The sequence below is a fragment of the Pollachius pollachius genome (genome assembly GCF_949987615.1).
Source record: "Pollachius pollachius genome assembly, chromosome: 13".
Lineage (NCBI taxonomy): Eukaryota > Metazoa > Chordata > Actinopteri > Gadiformes > Gadidae > Pollachius > Pollachius pollachius.
Window position 1 is genome coordinate 11,948,308 of NC_136946.1, and position 15,381 is coordinate 11,963,688.

At 46.0% G+C, this 15,381-nt stretch overlaps 1 protein-coding gene across 3 annotated transcripts; it reads left to right on the plus strand.

The window, feature by feature from the left end:
* Positions 1–1,086: 1,086 nt before the first annotated feature.
* fam49al (family with sequence similarity 49 member A, like) lies at positions 1,087–15,381 on the plus strand (the record flags this gene model as incomplete). Of its 3 annotated transcripts, XM_079749603.1 has the most annotated exons (12): positions 1,154–1,210; positions 3,825–3,904; positions 4,736–4,817; positions 7,018–7,139; positions 8,046–8,151; positions 10,110–10,246; positions 10,760–10,837; positions 11,038–11,154; positions 11,646–11,725; positions 12,319–12,445; positions 12,667–12,737; positions 13,127–15,381. In XM_079749603.1, the coding sequence occupies 10 exons, from the start codon at positions 4,745–4,747 to the stop codon at positions 13,188–13,190; spliced, it is 975 nt and encodes a 324-aa protein (XP_079605729.1). In that variant the 3' UTR covers positions 13,191–15,381. The 3 variants fall into 3 exon arrangements, with proteins under 3 accessions (XP_079605728.1, XP_079605727.1, XP_079605729.1); XM_079749602.1 differs by lacking the exon at positions 3,825–3,904 and having other exon boundaries at positions 1,087–1,210; XM_079749601.1 differs by lacking the exon at positions 4,736–4,817 and having other exon boundaries at positions 1,101–1,210.

Genomic DNA, 15,381 nt, shown 5'->3' on the forward strand with positions numbered 1-15,381 from the left:
AAGGCTTGGGCCTCAAGTCCAAGACCACGCTCTCGAAGCATGGGGACCTGGCTGTCACCTTCAGGGAGCTGAAAGAGACTCTTGAGAGCCTCTCTCTCTCTCTCTCTTCTCTCTCTCTCTCTCTCTCTCTCTCTCTCTCTCTCTCTCAAGATTCTCTCTTTCCAGCTCTTCTCTCTCTCTCTCTCTCTCTCTCAAGATTCTCTCTTTCCAGCTCTTTCTCTCTCTCCGACTCTGGGTGGAAACAGAGAAGTGCTGTGTTTTCCACAGGCCGCCACATTTTGTAAGAAATCGCTCTTTCCCGTTGACTGACTTGCCAAACGGCACTGATGCCACTATTGTGAGGATACACAAGTGTGTGTGTGTGTGTGTGTGTGGGTGTTTGTGTACGGGTGGAGATCTCCAGACCTGAGGAGCCGCCTTTGACATGAGGAGGCCCCTGGGAGCCGAGAGAGAGACAGAGACAGAGACAGAGACAGAGACAGAGAGAGATGTATTTGAGTGGTGAAATAGGGACGTGAGAGAAAAAGAGGGACAAAGCTAGAAGGGACATAGCTCGTAGCAGCTAGCTGCAGAGTTAGCCATATAACGTGAGAGGGAGGGGAGAGAGAATAAATAGGGACGAGAGTAGATTGTGCCTATCTCTCTCTGAATAAAGCCCACACAGAAAAGACAAGACGAGATGTAAATAACTAAACAAAGAGCAAACGTGTGGAAATGTGAACTGATGCCGTAAGCTTGTGCTAATAGAGGCCGAGCTGCGCTGTGAATGCACAAACACCCCCAGGGCGAGAGAGTGAGAAAGAGAGAGAGAGCAAAAAAACACACAACGAAACCACGGAAAAATAGAGAAACGCACCCCTACAGCGGCTGAAAACGCAGCGCAATAGTCCTGCTTCTTTAAATAGAAGCAGTAAAACGAGAAGTGGGAAGAGTACGAGCAAAGAAGGAACAGAGACAGCGAGAGATAGGACGTAGATGACGAGAGAGAGGGAGAGAGATGGCGAGAGAGAGAGAGAGAGAGAGAGAGAGAGAGAGACAGAGAGCGAGAGAGGGAGAGAAAGGGAGAGAGACAACACGCGTTGCCAAGAAACTCACACACTATGAAGTGGAGCAAGCCGAGGAACAAACATTACTGTAGCTGCAGCACCACTCCCCATCCTCAGCACACATCACCCACAGAGAGAGAGCCAGAGACAAGGAGAGGAGGAAGGTAAGGATATAAGAGGCAGGTTTCAAGGGAACGCAGATGAGAGAGGTCTGTGAAGCTGGAGCAGTGTTTGAGCAGGTGTGGGAGTTGGTCATTGACGGATCCCCCAATCTTTGAAGCGGGGCTGAGTTTTCAGCTACTTATGTGAGGGGTTGAAAAGCAATGTTTTCCTTTGATTTCGCGGTGGTGGTGGTGAAGTCTGCCCGTATTCTTACTGTGGCCATGGCTATTTTCTTATTATAATACACTTGAATTATAGGATTTCAGATGGTAGAGATCGCAGGTACTTAGCTATTGTGGGATTTGTATCAGTGTGTGAGGGTGTGTGTGTGTGTGTGTGTGTGTGTGTGTGTGTGTGTGTGTGTGTGTGTTTGTGTGTGTGTGTGTGTGTGTGTGTGTGTTTGTGTGTGAATAATGGTGGCTGGGTGTTTTTTCTCCACCTTCTCTACTGAGAGAGGGAATGAAGAGAGAGAGAGAGAGAGAGAGAGACAGAGACAGAGAGAGAGCGATGATATTACCAGGCCGACAGTATCCTGGCAACCATCAGTGCAGCACTGCTCTTGAGATGGACTTCATATTACTTCAGTCCTTGTGTGTGTATGTGTGTGTGTGTGTGTGTGTGTGTGTGTGTGTGTGTGTGTGTGTGTGTGTGTGTGTGTGTGTGTGTGTGTATGTGTGGTGTGTGCATGTGTGCATGTATGTGTTTGTGTGTATGGACCTCAATACATGGGCTACACACAGAACCACAACCGTGCATACACACACACACACACTCACTGTGTATATTCAGCATTTTACTATAGGCTTAATGTAAATCTCTGTCCAACTGCCTTTGAAATCACCTTGTCACCCTCGTTTTTTCAAATATTCATGGGATCAACTCAGACTCGTACGGACGACCAGGTGGTCAGCAGAAGATGTAAACTCAAGAAAGGGTGTATCGTATGCTGCTTCCACCCTGCTCTCTGTGCTACAGCTGTGACTCAGCAAGTAGACTCCCCTCTCACGAAGTCCTTTCTTCTTTCAAATTTAACAACAATATTTAAAATATAAATACTTTTTATTGGGCTCAACAGCATATAGATACAAACGAGTATAATCAAAATTACAATCAAACATGATTGTAATCTCTTCCCCTTTTTTTCTCACTCTCTCTTGAAATCAGTGCTGCATTGCAACACATAATCTTGCTGAGTAACCGAAAAAGGTTTTTGTGTGTTTTTTTTTAAAATTCTAGCGGGATGTAGCATCTCGTAAACATGCTAATGCTAGCCATAAATCACCGGCTGCGCTGGGAAATTGATAGGCCCCCGGCTGCTTGCTCACAGAGCACATAAATGTAAAGGATACCAGGGAGGAGGAAGTCAACGCCGGTAGCGGCTAACGCTCTTGAAGTCTGACCTGCCTCCAGTCCATCAGCGACCGTCCCTGGCAGAGAACATAAGGAAAAGGGCACTTTCATTGCAAGGAGACACAAAGACTCTGCCAGGATACCTACTTTATTATGGACTCCTTTTATGGATGGCTCCACTTTTAAATCCAACGTCGTTTATGGCTCTGGCTTGACACTCAGGGTCAGCTGATATGCGAGGTTGACTCCTGGAGTCATTTTTTTCCCGCTATGCGTCTTTCTTTCTAGGGACGATGCTCTGTAAGGGTCCATACATTTGAACAAGGCTCAGCCTGGGGTTCCACAAGCTGTGATCTAATAACGCTGTTCTCTCCATGGCTTTCACATACTTTTACCATGCTAGCCCCGGTGGGAAATGGCATAATGTCCGTCTCGAAGCGCGCCTGTAAAGGGCAGCCGCGTTTCTATGGATAGCATTAGCAGGGAGCCATTCATATGTAGCAGGATGTTATTAGGTTAGCAAAGTAACGTAAATGGATCAAAACCGCTACTTAGCTCCGTAGTGACTTCTAACCAGCCAGCGAAAATAATTCACTGCTGGATTTACAGCGTTCCTAATTTAATCCTAATCTAATCTAATATATCGTTGCTCCGTAAATAAAATGCACATCATTGTCAGAGGCGGCCATTTATGAGTGCATGCGTTTGGTTTAAGATGTAGTAAAATAAGGCAAAAGGCTGGAGTTATGCAGTACAGAGTAGTGAAAAAAAGGACCAGGTCTATTCCAAACAGTCTGCTGACATTGTGATCCCTTCTAACCAGAGTTTGGCCACAGGAAAAATACCTTGTCCCCCCTAGAGACCCTTGAATAAAGATCACCTCTATAGAAGATTGTCTCTTTTAGTATTTCATTCAGTGTAACAATACATTCAAGCAACTCCCACACTTTTCCGTCTATCTCACTCTATCATAAAAAGGATAAAACCTTCAACAAAAATAAAAAAAATACCTCATGCCCTGTCGTAGAATCCAATGATCATAGTACCTACCAAAGCCGGTCAGTACGCTCAGTACTTAGGGATAGGGTGGTTGCTTGCAGGAAACATTTCCCTCCAACCGGGTTCCCAGCTCAGTTTGTGGGGTCAGAGAGCGACGAATGCATCAGGATATATCTGTGGAAGAAGCATATGGTTAGAAGAGGCGCACCTGTGTGGTTCATCCGGGTTCTATGTACTGTATGCCTTTTGTTGTCTTCTCCCATCCAGGTTGCCAGCCATGGGGAACCTCATTAAGGTCCTTGGCAAGGATTTAGAGAACTGTCCGCATTTTTTCCTGGACTTTGAAAGTAAGTGCTCACTGGGTCGTTGTCTGTTTGGTGTTTCTGTCAGTGAGTGTGTGTGTGTGTGTGTGTGTGTGTGTGTGATATTTATGTATGTGTGTATGTGTTTGTGTGTGTGTGTGTGTATGTGTGTGTGTGTGTGTATGTGTGTACAACGTGGGCTGAAGGGGCAAGGGTTTGGAGGGAGAGATGTGATTGGTTGCTTGTTGTTGATTGGCTGACAGCGTCAGGAAGTGTTGTCGTGGCTTGTGGTGTGTCATCGTCAGAAACTTCTTTAGTCCCACTCTTTCAGCTGTGAAAAATACAAGCCAAAAATATTTACTAATGGGTGATTCAAATTGTATTCATCCTGCGTGGGCTCACAGAGCATAACACGCGTTAAAGAGGATGACAATTACCACATTTCAACTCCCATTTAATGATCACGTTTTTATCTTTCAAAACAAAGCTGGATAGTGTAAGAGTCGGATTAAAGAACCTCTGTGCTTGAATCGCCATGGGAACGTCACCCAGAACATACCTCGACCACGCCATCGTCATCAATGCACTCCCACCTCTCTCTCTCTCTCTCTCTCTCTCTCTCTCTCTCTCTCTCTCTCTCTCTCTCTCTCTCTCTCTCTTTCGAGTCCCCAGCCCGATACTTTCAGTCCTCAGACACACACACACACACACCCACATACACACACACACACACACACACCATGTGCCCACATACACAAGAACGTGCACGCACACACCCACACAGAGAGACAGACACCAAGAGATAGACAGACAGACCCTTACTCCCACCCCCGTCATCACCCAGAGATGTATCCCTCCTCCCTCCTTCTGTTCCAGGGGGTCAACATGGGGAACGTCCTGAAAGTGCTGGCTTGCGCCGAACTTGAGCATGGCCCAATAGTTTTCCTAGACTTTGAACGTGAGACCATCCGCTTCTTATTTTGATTTTCTCTCATTCTTTAAGTTCTCCCTTTCCCCTCCGTTTGCTCACCCTTTGTTGTTGTTTTTTCAGTTTCCGTCAGTGTCCCGTCATCATTTTCTCTTCCCATCCATCACTCATGTTGCTCTCGCTCACGCTCTTCCCCCCTTTGATTGTTTTCCTTCTGATTGGCACCCGAGGGACTGGCGTCTGAAAGGCTTGTCTCCTCCCTTTGTCATCACCGCCGCCGACTCGTTGTCGGTTGCGGTGACAGTGCAAGGAGCGAGATGAAAAATAAACGTTTAAAAATTGGAAAATAAATGAAATACACCCCTCTCCCCCTACCCCCATAACAGTTTTAACATCAAAATAAATAATGAATATAATGACAATAGAAGCAAAAGAAAATAAACCATTGCAGCAATTAGGCCCCAATGAATGCCATGCCTTTGTGGCGTCTGTGATGTGTTGTACGTCTTGCTAAAGATGTCTACTGCCATCACTTTAGCTATTTCTTTCAAACCCGCTATCCAATCTCCCGGTGCGCCCTCTTCAACGGCTATGTTTGCGACGTGTGTGTGTGTGTGTGCATTTGTGAGTGTTTGCTTCTCTGTGTTACGCGTGTGGGTGTCCCTCATCCTTTCCTACCCAACCCGGTTAGTAAGGCCGGGGCCTGCTTAACCCCAACACACCGTCTTTCTTACCCATGCTGAAACGGTGGCCTTCCCACCATGTGACTGATTCATTTCACAGAAGAGGAGGAGGATGGGGGGGGGGGGGGGGTTGAGGAAGAGGGCACTTTATCTAGTCTTTTTTTTTTGGACATAATGGTTTTTCCTTCCCACACCTCAAAACGAAGAGGTCGGAAGCATTTATACTGAAGAGATGACGAGCTCTGACCCATGCACCGACTCCTCTATGCCCATGCATGAATACTCCTCCGCCGCTAAGAGAGAAAAGATATTGCTCACCTCGGTCGCAGCGTACAGACCTTTGTCCAGAACACTGTGAAATAGCCTACAGTCTGTCCGCACCAACCATTAACGGTGAAAATAGCTCACCGGAGCACTTTAATCCATAGGAGCTACATTTACATACTGAAATATCTTAATGCAGTGATAATGAGCATGGATTTTTCTAACGTAGCTTCTTTGTGGCCATGTTTTTTTGCCAGTTACCATGGTTACCTGCGATGCAGGGAAACAAACAGATCCTAATGGATAATTCACTTTCTGCTGAAATGCCTGAGGGACAACATTAACAGAGGAAACAAACATAATACAGTAAATAAAAACACAGAGGAGCACACAATACCTCGACTAGGCAATACGACACCTCATTAACTGGGGTCAAAAGTCTATACAAAAAGGACAAATTCATATTGCCGCTAATGTTTTGAGCTTGATCAAATATACACCATACAGCTTATTTTCGAATTGTTTACACATTTAATCAAAACAGACTAATCACAGACCGGTAAATTGGATCGATCAAGTCAACAGGTCTCAAAAACTAAAGCGCAAAGCCTTTTGCAAATGAAGATTACATTGATACCACCAGTAATCTAGACAAAATCCTTATCTCTCCAACTGGCAAAAACATGTCTACCTCTCTGGTGTCTAGCTATCAAGTGACATCTCCATCACTAGGCAATATCACTATGCGACCGAGTGTGCTTTTATTTTTTGTCTCTAATCTCCTCTGACTTTAATCTCTGAATCTGAGCAACAGTTTAAGGCCAGAACTGACCTCAGATGTGAACAGCCATCTAGTCTCAAATCAATTTACTTGATTGAGATTATCTCAATCCAACCTTATTTGATTATTTCAATTGAGACACTACTCTTGGCTTATTTTAAAAGTGTTTAAACACTAATAATTTGACACTTGACTTTCCTTCTATTCACTCTCTCCACCCCCCAAACCACCACTCCTATCTCACTCTTTTCCTTCCCATTATATCCTATACATTTTTGTTTATCTCTTGCCTTGCACCAATGTCTGGTTCCCTCTCCCCTCCCCCCATCTTCCATCCTCCCCTTTTCCTCCCATTCAACCTCCCTCCCCCCCATCTTTATCTCCCCTCTCCCTCCAATCCTCCTTCTTCCTTCTTTCCAATCCCTCCACCTTCCTTACTACTCTTGGACCTGCCAATCCCTCCCTCGTCTCTGCCTATCTTCCACCTTCAACCCTGTCCCAGACGCCCAGCCCACAGAGGCAGAGACAGCTGTGTGGAACCAGGTCAGCGCCGTGCTGGAAGAGGCTCATGGGATACTGGCCGAGCTGCAGTCCTACAACGGAGCGGGCCAGGAGATACGAGAAGTGAGGACAGATTTGGCCCCCTGCCTTTTTTTTGGGGTTTTCTTTTGTTGAGAAAACCTTTGAAATCGATGCACTGCAGCCAAATAAATCTCATGATGATCGACTTTATAATGCAACTTTTTCAAAGCTGCCTATCCCGACTTTTTGGTTAAACACATATCCTTGGAATTGTGACAAGAATGTATAAAGGAAAACATTGTATGAATGCTGTTATAAGCACCGCAGCCAATAGTCAGACCTTGCATTTCAATTCAATCCTGCAGAAAGTTGACAACTTTCAGGAAAATAATTTCGGCATTGTAAATCATTCACAATGATCAATTGGAGTCTGCGGCTTACAAAAGCAAACTTCCTCTTAGACTCTCTTCTCTTCCTTAATGAAAGTAGACACACGTCGTGTGGGTCAAACAAGCCTCTACAGTGTATCAACATGAACAGTTTACCAAGAAGCAGTGTTTCAATTACCATGGAGGTGTAAGCCAGTAAAGCTCTTTGTTCAGCTACTTCCATATAGCTATCAACCGCAAACACTAACACGTGTTACTGTGACATACTACTACCGTGATGTTTACTTTTTATTATAGTTGTACATTTTCCCTAGCTTGAGGTTATCTTTAATTGTCAACTATAGTTGAGACCCTTTGTGTTATCCTTTCTGCTTTAGTGAAAAAGTGTTGTCTGGCATGTACTATCAAACCTAAGACAAAACTCATGCAAATCAATGTTCAATGGCGTAAACAGAGTCTCACGCAGTGCAACAGAAAGTTTGGTTGCTGGAGAAGAAATGAAGAAATGAGAAAGCATGCCACAGCTTGATGCATCAGACGAAAAAAAGTGTTGAATATTAATATTAGATTAACGTGTGTGTGTGTGTGTGTGTGTGTGTGTGTGTGCGTGTGCCTGCAGGCCATCCAGAATCCAGGCGACTTGGCTCTCCAGGAGAAGGCCTGGAACGCAGTCTGCCCCCTGGTGGCCAAACTGAAGCGCTTCTACGAGTTCTCCCTGAGACTGGGTTAGTTAGCACAGTCACACACACACACACACACACACACACACACACACACACACACACACACACACTTCCATTGTATGCACTGGGGGGTGAGGTTAGGAGAGACGAAAGTAGAGCAACAGAGAAATGAGGAGAGATGATAGAAGAGAGCATTTCTGCAATGGTTGCCGTGGTAACTCCGCAAGGAATGGTCTGAGTCAAGCAGTGTTCCATACCAGCATCACCATCATCGGCTGAAAGAAAAATCGCAAACACACATAAACGCACTCACACACACACTCAACAACACACACACACACACACACACACACACACACAACACATACATACACACACACAAAAACACACACACACTCCCCTCCTGACTCCCCTGCAGCCTGACCTAGTAGGAAGGCAGTGGTTGCTATGGAAACAGGGAAACATGGTTGTCGGGCGGAGTGCGTATGGGCAGAGGAATCTGTTTAAGCAGCCACCGCCTCTGCACAGGAAGCTGATAAAAACACCACCACCCCACCTTACACTACCCCATCCAACACCAACACCACCCAATCCAGCACCACCCAAGCCACTGAACACCGGCACCACCACACCGCTCCTCAGCATCCAGGGTAACAAGCAGGGGCCTTGCTAATAATTAATGCTAATGTATCTGTGATCTATCATTCATGTCTGCCCTAAACTCACTTTGTGCAGACGGTGCTTTGTCTTTGCTTTTTAACACGCAACGACACGAGAAGGAGAAAGGATCACACATCAAGGTTGAGCCTCATGTCGCATACATAGATCGGAGAATCACAACCGCACAAGCACACTTTCTCCTCTCCTCTCCGCCCACAGAGCCCCATCACCTCCTCCCCAAACGGAGAGAAACCGATGCCAGGGGTTGTGTTTTTCCCCACACTACAGTCAGGGCTGCCCTTTCCCGATAATGTGCATCCGTTTTGGGCGGGTGGCGCTGGCTGCCTGCTGAACCCAGAGGCGGCCGCCGCAGGAGGGGGAGGGGGAGGAGGAGTGACGCCTGGACCTTTAGATGAAACGCGGCAGGGCTGTATTTATAGCAGGCCTCCATGCATATTGAATGAAGAGGAGAGGGGAGGCGCCCTCTCTCAAGGGGGCGGGGCGGACAGGACCAACTGTCTACTGAGCAGGAGGCTGGGGTGTGTGTGTGTGTGCGTGCGTGCGTGCGTGCATGTGTGTGTTTGGGTGTGTGTGTGTGTGTGTGTGTGTGTGATGGACAGTCATAAAGAACGATCCTGCTCTTACGTTCTGCCCCCTTAGCTTCTATATCATCATCCTTAGCCATCCCTTCCAGGAGAGATCTCTCTGTCAAGGCTTCTCCTTCTCCCACTGGCCTCTGGGGAGTTTCTCCTCCTGGTCCTTTTGAGGGGTCAAGGGTTATTCCCAATCAGGAGATCTTTATTCTCCATGATGGAGTCATTCTTTCTGCAGCGGGCCCACACAACAGCACAAATACATGACACACACGTTGTCCTTCAACAAAACAAATGCAAAGGTAAAGCAGAGCTTGAGTACAAATACATGATGTCCTAAATGAGGGCAGGTCGTGAAACCCTTTCAGGATGTGTTAAAGGGCTGTATCAATGAACTCGGCCTGCATCAGGGATCACAGCTAGCATTAAACCTGCAATGCATTACGACCCATTGCCACATAAGCACTCCCAGACTGATAATACCATCTCCCACATGTCTCGCTGTCATTATTATTCTCATGTTGGGTGTCGTCTTTGCTGCCCAGACTTTGAACTGCACTGTACAACATCTAGTAAATAACTAAAACAACTAATGTCATGTCTCTGTTCTCCTTTTTGTGTGTGTGTTCTTCTGTGTGTGTGTGGGGGCTTGTTCTCCTGTGTGTGTGTGTGTGTGTGTGTGTGTGTGTGTGTGTGTGTGTGTGTCTGTGTGTGCGTGTGTGTGTGTGTGTGTTTGTGTGTGTGTAGAGAATGCACTGCGGAGCCTGCTGGAGGCGCTCACGAGCCCCCCCTACGCCCCCATGCAGCACCTGGAGCGAGAGCAGGCCCTGGCCAAGCAGTTTGCCGAGATCCTGCACTTCACGCTCAGCTTTGACGAATTAAAGGTGCGACACCAACCTGAGGAGAATCATTAACAGGAGCACTTAACCCATTTGTGCCGGCTGCTGCGCGGCGCAACATTGTATCTAGTAGATACAATGTTGCGCCGCGCAGCAGCCGGCACAAATGGGTTAAAGGTGCTCTAGGAAACATTTAAGAGCTATCATTTGAGAGCAGTCTGTAAGAAATGGCACAGCAAGTGAGTGCTACTGCTATTAGTGAGTGAAATGCAATGTGAAAATACCTTTTTTAGAGTTGACTGCGCTTGTATGTGTATGGGAAAATTATGATTTAAGACTGCCCCCAGCTCATTTCTTACCAATCAGGGCACCTTTTTCTATGTCAACCATTTTCTCAGTGGTGTAAAAATAACTGAATGTATAAGGAGAGTGATGGGACGTTTATTGAGTTGTATTTTCAAAATCTATCCCTCTCTTTGCGACTCTCAAATCAGCACCTTTAAACCCACAGAAAATAGAGATGTTGACTGAGTTTCTTATATCTCCCCTGCTGTGTAGATGACAAACCCAGCCATACAGAATGACTTCAGCTACTACAGGAGGACTATCAGTAGGAACCGGCTCAACAACCAGCAGGTGAGCCCTCCAATCAGTCTTAAAGTGCATTTCTCTTTAATGGTCAATCTCTTTGATTAACGTCAACCAAATTCCTTAAATCTGTGTTTGAAATACCCTTTTGCAAACGTGCATGAGGATTTGTTTTAACAAATCAAAAAAATATTTAAGGTGATTAAACATTCACTTTCATTCAACCCGTTTCTTTTTCCCATGGGCAGTTGGAAGCTGAGAATGAGGTGAACAACGAGATGGCAAATCGAATGTCTTTGTTCTACGCCGAGGCCACGCCCATGCTGAAGACTCTGAGCAACGCCACCACCAAGTTTGTTTCAGAGGTACGTGTGCCAAATAATACGGTCTAGCTGAAATAATAAAGTACTAAGATAGCCTTTACTTTCCATTCTTATTTAATCTTGACTCATCTTTTATGGAAAAGCTCCAATGTTTCTTCTAACTTTAGTTGTCCACACGTCACATTGACAATATGCCTGACTTTAAAGTAACAGCTTTTAATTCATACAAAATGTTGATCAAACAAACTTATTAACACAGTAACAAATAAGGTAAACATGTTGAACTGATATCATGACTTATAATTAACTGATCAGTTTCTGATATCTTTACCATGATAAGTAATAAGTATATAACGCTTAATGCACTTAACTGACGACCAAGCTAACTGAAATATATAATCCTTGTGAACTCTGTCTCCTCCTAGTGGCCGTTCTTTGCTAGTCTCCAATAGGCTACACTGTGCAGTGTGCGATTAACCCTCAGTTCGTCGATGTATCGATGGTCACGTGCGCGGTGCGCTGTTACGTTCCAGAACAAGACCTTGCCGATAGAGGACACCACAGACTGCCTGAGCACCATGGCTTGCGTATGCCGGGTCATGCTGGAGACTCCGTGAGTTTCCCCTTTGTCTCCTCCTTTTCCCCATCGCTCTTTATGAAGGTCAAAAGGGTTGAGTCCAATCCAAGGTCAGTGAGCGCTAATGAAAACCTTTGATACACTGAGGACATGCTAATGAGGAGCTAGCGTGAATAAATCCAATCAGCGTGTGATCTTCATGCCTGGGCCTGAGCTTTTTACTTCACGTTGTCTTGTGAGTTATGAAACCGCCGTTGATTTGCAGCGGTTATTGCATTAAGAGCTTCAAAAAGTTGGTCACATCTTTTTCTCAGACACTTTGGCGCTATTATCCCCCTCTCTCTCAAAACCAATTATAATCTCCTTTTGTTCAATTTTTCCCTCTCTCTCTCTCTCTCTCCCTCCCTCCCTCCCCCCTCTCTCTCTCCTCTCTCCCTCCCTCCCCCCCCTCTCTCTCTCCTCTCTCTCTCTCTCTCTCTCTCCTCTCTCTCTCTCCCTCCCTCCCCCCCTCTCTCTCTCCTCCCTCTCTCTCTCTCTCTCTCTCTCTCTCTCTCTCTCTCTCTCTCTCTCTCCCTCCCTCCCTCCCCCCCCTCTCTCTCCTTTCTCTCTCTCTCTCTCTCTCTCTCTAGTGAGTATCGCTGTCGCTTCACCAACACAGACACCATGCTCTTCTGTATGAGGGTGATGGTGGGCGTCATCATCCTCTACGACCACGTCCATCCCGTCGGGGCCTTCGCCAAGACCTCCAAAATTGACGTGAGTGACGAGGGACACATGCACACAAACACACACACACACACACACACACACACACACAGTATGTGCTTGCTGTCATAGGGTTGGATATTAGTGCCTGTATGTGTGTGCGTGTCTGCGCGTTTATGAGTGGGCGTGCGCATGCGTGTTTGTGCGTGAAGAGATCTGAGGTGACTGACCTTCCCTGGGCCCTGGTATGTCGTCTATCTGTTCCTCCTCAGATGAAGGGCTGCATCAAGGTGCTGAAAGAGCAGCCATCCAACAGCGTGGAGGGACTCCTGAATGCACTGAGGTGGGTGCACCGCCACACACAGACACACACAGACACTGAAAGACAGAGAGGCCGAGATGGACAGATATAGATAAGACCGAACACACACACACACACACACACACACAGATGGACAGATATAGATGTGACTGAGACGGACCAGACACACACACACACGCACACACACACACACACACACGACACACCATGAGAGAAAGTGAAAAAGACTGGCTTAGCTAGACAGAGAAAGAAAGACCCGAAAAGACTAGCACTAGAAATAGATATGGCAATAGTGGGACACATAGATGGGAGGAAGAGGAAATCCTCAAACAATTATTGAGATAAGTATCCATCCTCTATATGACCTCCTATGCTTACCCTTCCTCTCTATCCTCCTCTTCCTCCTCCAGGTACACGACAAGACATCTAAACGATGACAGCACCTCCAAACAAATCAGGGCCCTCCTGCAATGAGTGGTGGAGAGGAGGAGGTGGAGGGGTAACAGGAGGTGCAGAAGGAGGAGAGCCAAGGCTAGCACCAATGGCTGACACCCTGATTGTTTACAGCAAAAAGGAAGGAGGAAAAAAATATCTAAATGATCCCCAGGTTGGAAAAAATAGTTAATACAGACCTGATGATAAAAGGAGGAAAAGGAAATAATTATATATATTTATTGTCAGCTGTCCATCATTCTGTCTCTCATTTTGTAAAACAGAAAAAGCCAGAAAAGAAAAACTATAAATATATATTAGAAAAGTGCAAAGCAGGGGAACACGCAAGGTGAAAACAGGTAGGATCTAAGAATGAAAAGGAAGCTATACTGCAACATGTAAAATATAATGAAAAGGTCAGAGTCACAGACAAACTACACTATACATATTTTTAAAAACAATAAAAACGGTCATATTGCAATGGTAGTCCGAGGAGTATTTTTGCACAGTTTAAAACAAAACCACAAAACAAAACCCACGAGATATTGAGGTCGGGCGAGCATTCTGAACTTTTAGCCTTGCCCGCTTCCCTCAACGAGTGGGCCGCGTACGGCGGGTTTGGAACGCAGCCAGCCTCCCTCTCGTCCGTCTCCTCCCCGTCTCTCCTGATCTCCCTCGGCGGCCTCGGTCTCCAGCGCTCATCCAGGTGTACGTGAAAGCAATGTGAAGGACGATGTCCGGAGATGTGCTTCCACCGGCCGTCATCTTATATCTTCGTACAACCTCGAAAAGGTTAACAAAACCCTTGACGGTAGGGAGAGGGCGAGAAAAGCTTACTACTTTTTATTTTCAGAACGCATCTTGTTTTCCATGCACAGCGCCCTTCCTCGTCGTGTCTCTCGCTTGTTTCGTGGCCCGGGAAGAAGCAGTAAGCCGCGTGGTCCATTGCCCTGTATCGCTATACCTAAAGCTATCTAGTGCTAAACATCACCGGAAGTCGTTTTTGGGCTGTTACCTTGAATCACCTTCTCTCGCTCTCTTCCCATGGTGCTATGGTGGTTAATGCCCATTAATAATAGCTCATCAGAAATCGTTTGGCGTTAATAGCAGTGAGAGGCAATTTCATCCATCTGTGCTGATTTATTGAATGTGGGGAAATCACTTGTCTGCATAAGTGGCTGTCAGTGTCACACTCCCTGTTGGCTTTTTGTGCGTTCTGGGATTTCAGGGCAGATATGCTAATACTATTCACCGTTACCCTCTTTCGCGGTGACTACTACGCAACATGCCCTCTTTGAGTTGTGTTTCGATCCCTGGATGCTGATTGACTCGTCCCTCGAAGCCATCAAGGCCTGCATGATGGCGTACAGATCTCCCTTGAGTCAGTAGTTGGAATGAGGGAAATTTAAGGTTCGGCTTCTTGCCTGAATTAGAAATCTGATTAAGATGGCGAGAAACGATATGCTGAGGACCAATCAGCAAGAGCCGGCCTGTGAGCCAATCGGAACACAAAGTCAGTAATTAAGAGACGGGGGGACAACTAGACTTAGTGGGAACAGCAGAGAATGTTGCTCTGGGACAAACCCACAGCACCCACACTACTTCATGCGGTGCAAAATCGGATTCGCAAACACTCTGACATGCCCGGGGAGTAAAGGGTGGGGGTGGTCAGGATAAATAAAACCGCTGACACACGCAATGTCTCACGCGCGCACACACGCAAACAAAGGAGAGATAGGTGCGTTGGAGAGCAGAGGAGGGGCGCTTCCGTCAGACATTACTAGTCACAGCCGACAGGAGAGGGGGCGCTTGTCCACAAGTAAAACAAAAAACAAACTAAAAGATGGTTTTCTCTTTTCACACAAGGTTGATGAGGAATTAAGAAAAGTGATTGAATAAATGTTTATTTAAAAAGCTAATGAAAAAAAAAAGTTTCAGAGAAAAATTTAAAACAAGTGCTGTACTTTGGATGTCTATAGCCCTTAGTCTGACTTCATTTGATCTTGAAATATATTTTCTATACAGGGGTATGTGCACAAGCATATTCTGTATAAATATATAGATGGCATGTTGTAAAAGTTCTGACAAAATGTGTAAATAAGGTGTTTTTATTCATTTTTAATTGTTCAGTGACGCTGAAATTGGGTATGTGTTGTCTCTCAGAAAATCCCATGCGTTTGGCTTGGACCACCATCAGATTTGCCATAGTTTTTGGTTTCAGAATTCCAATGTA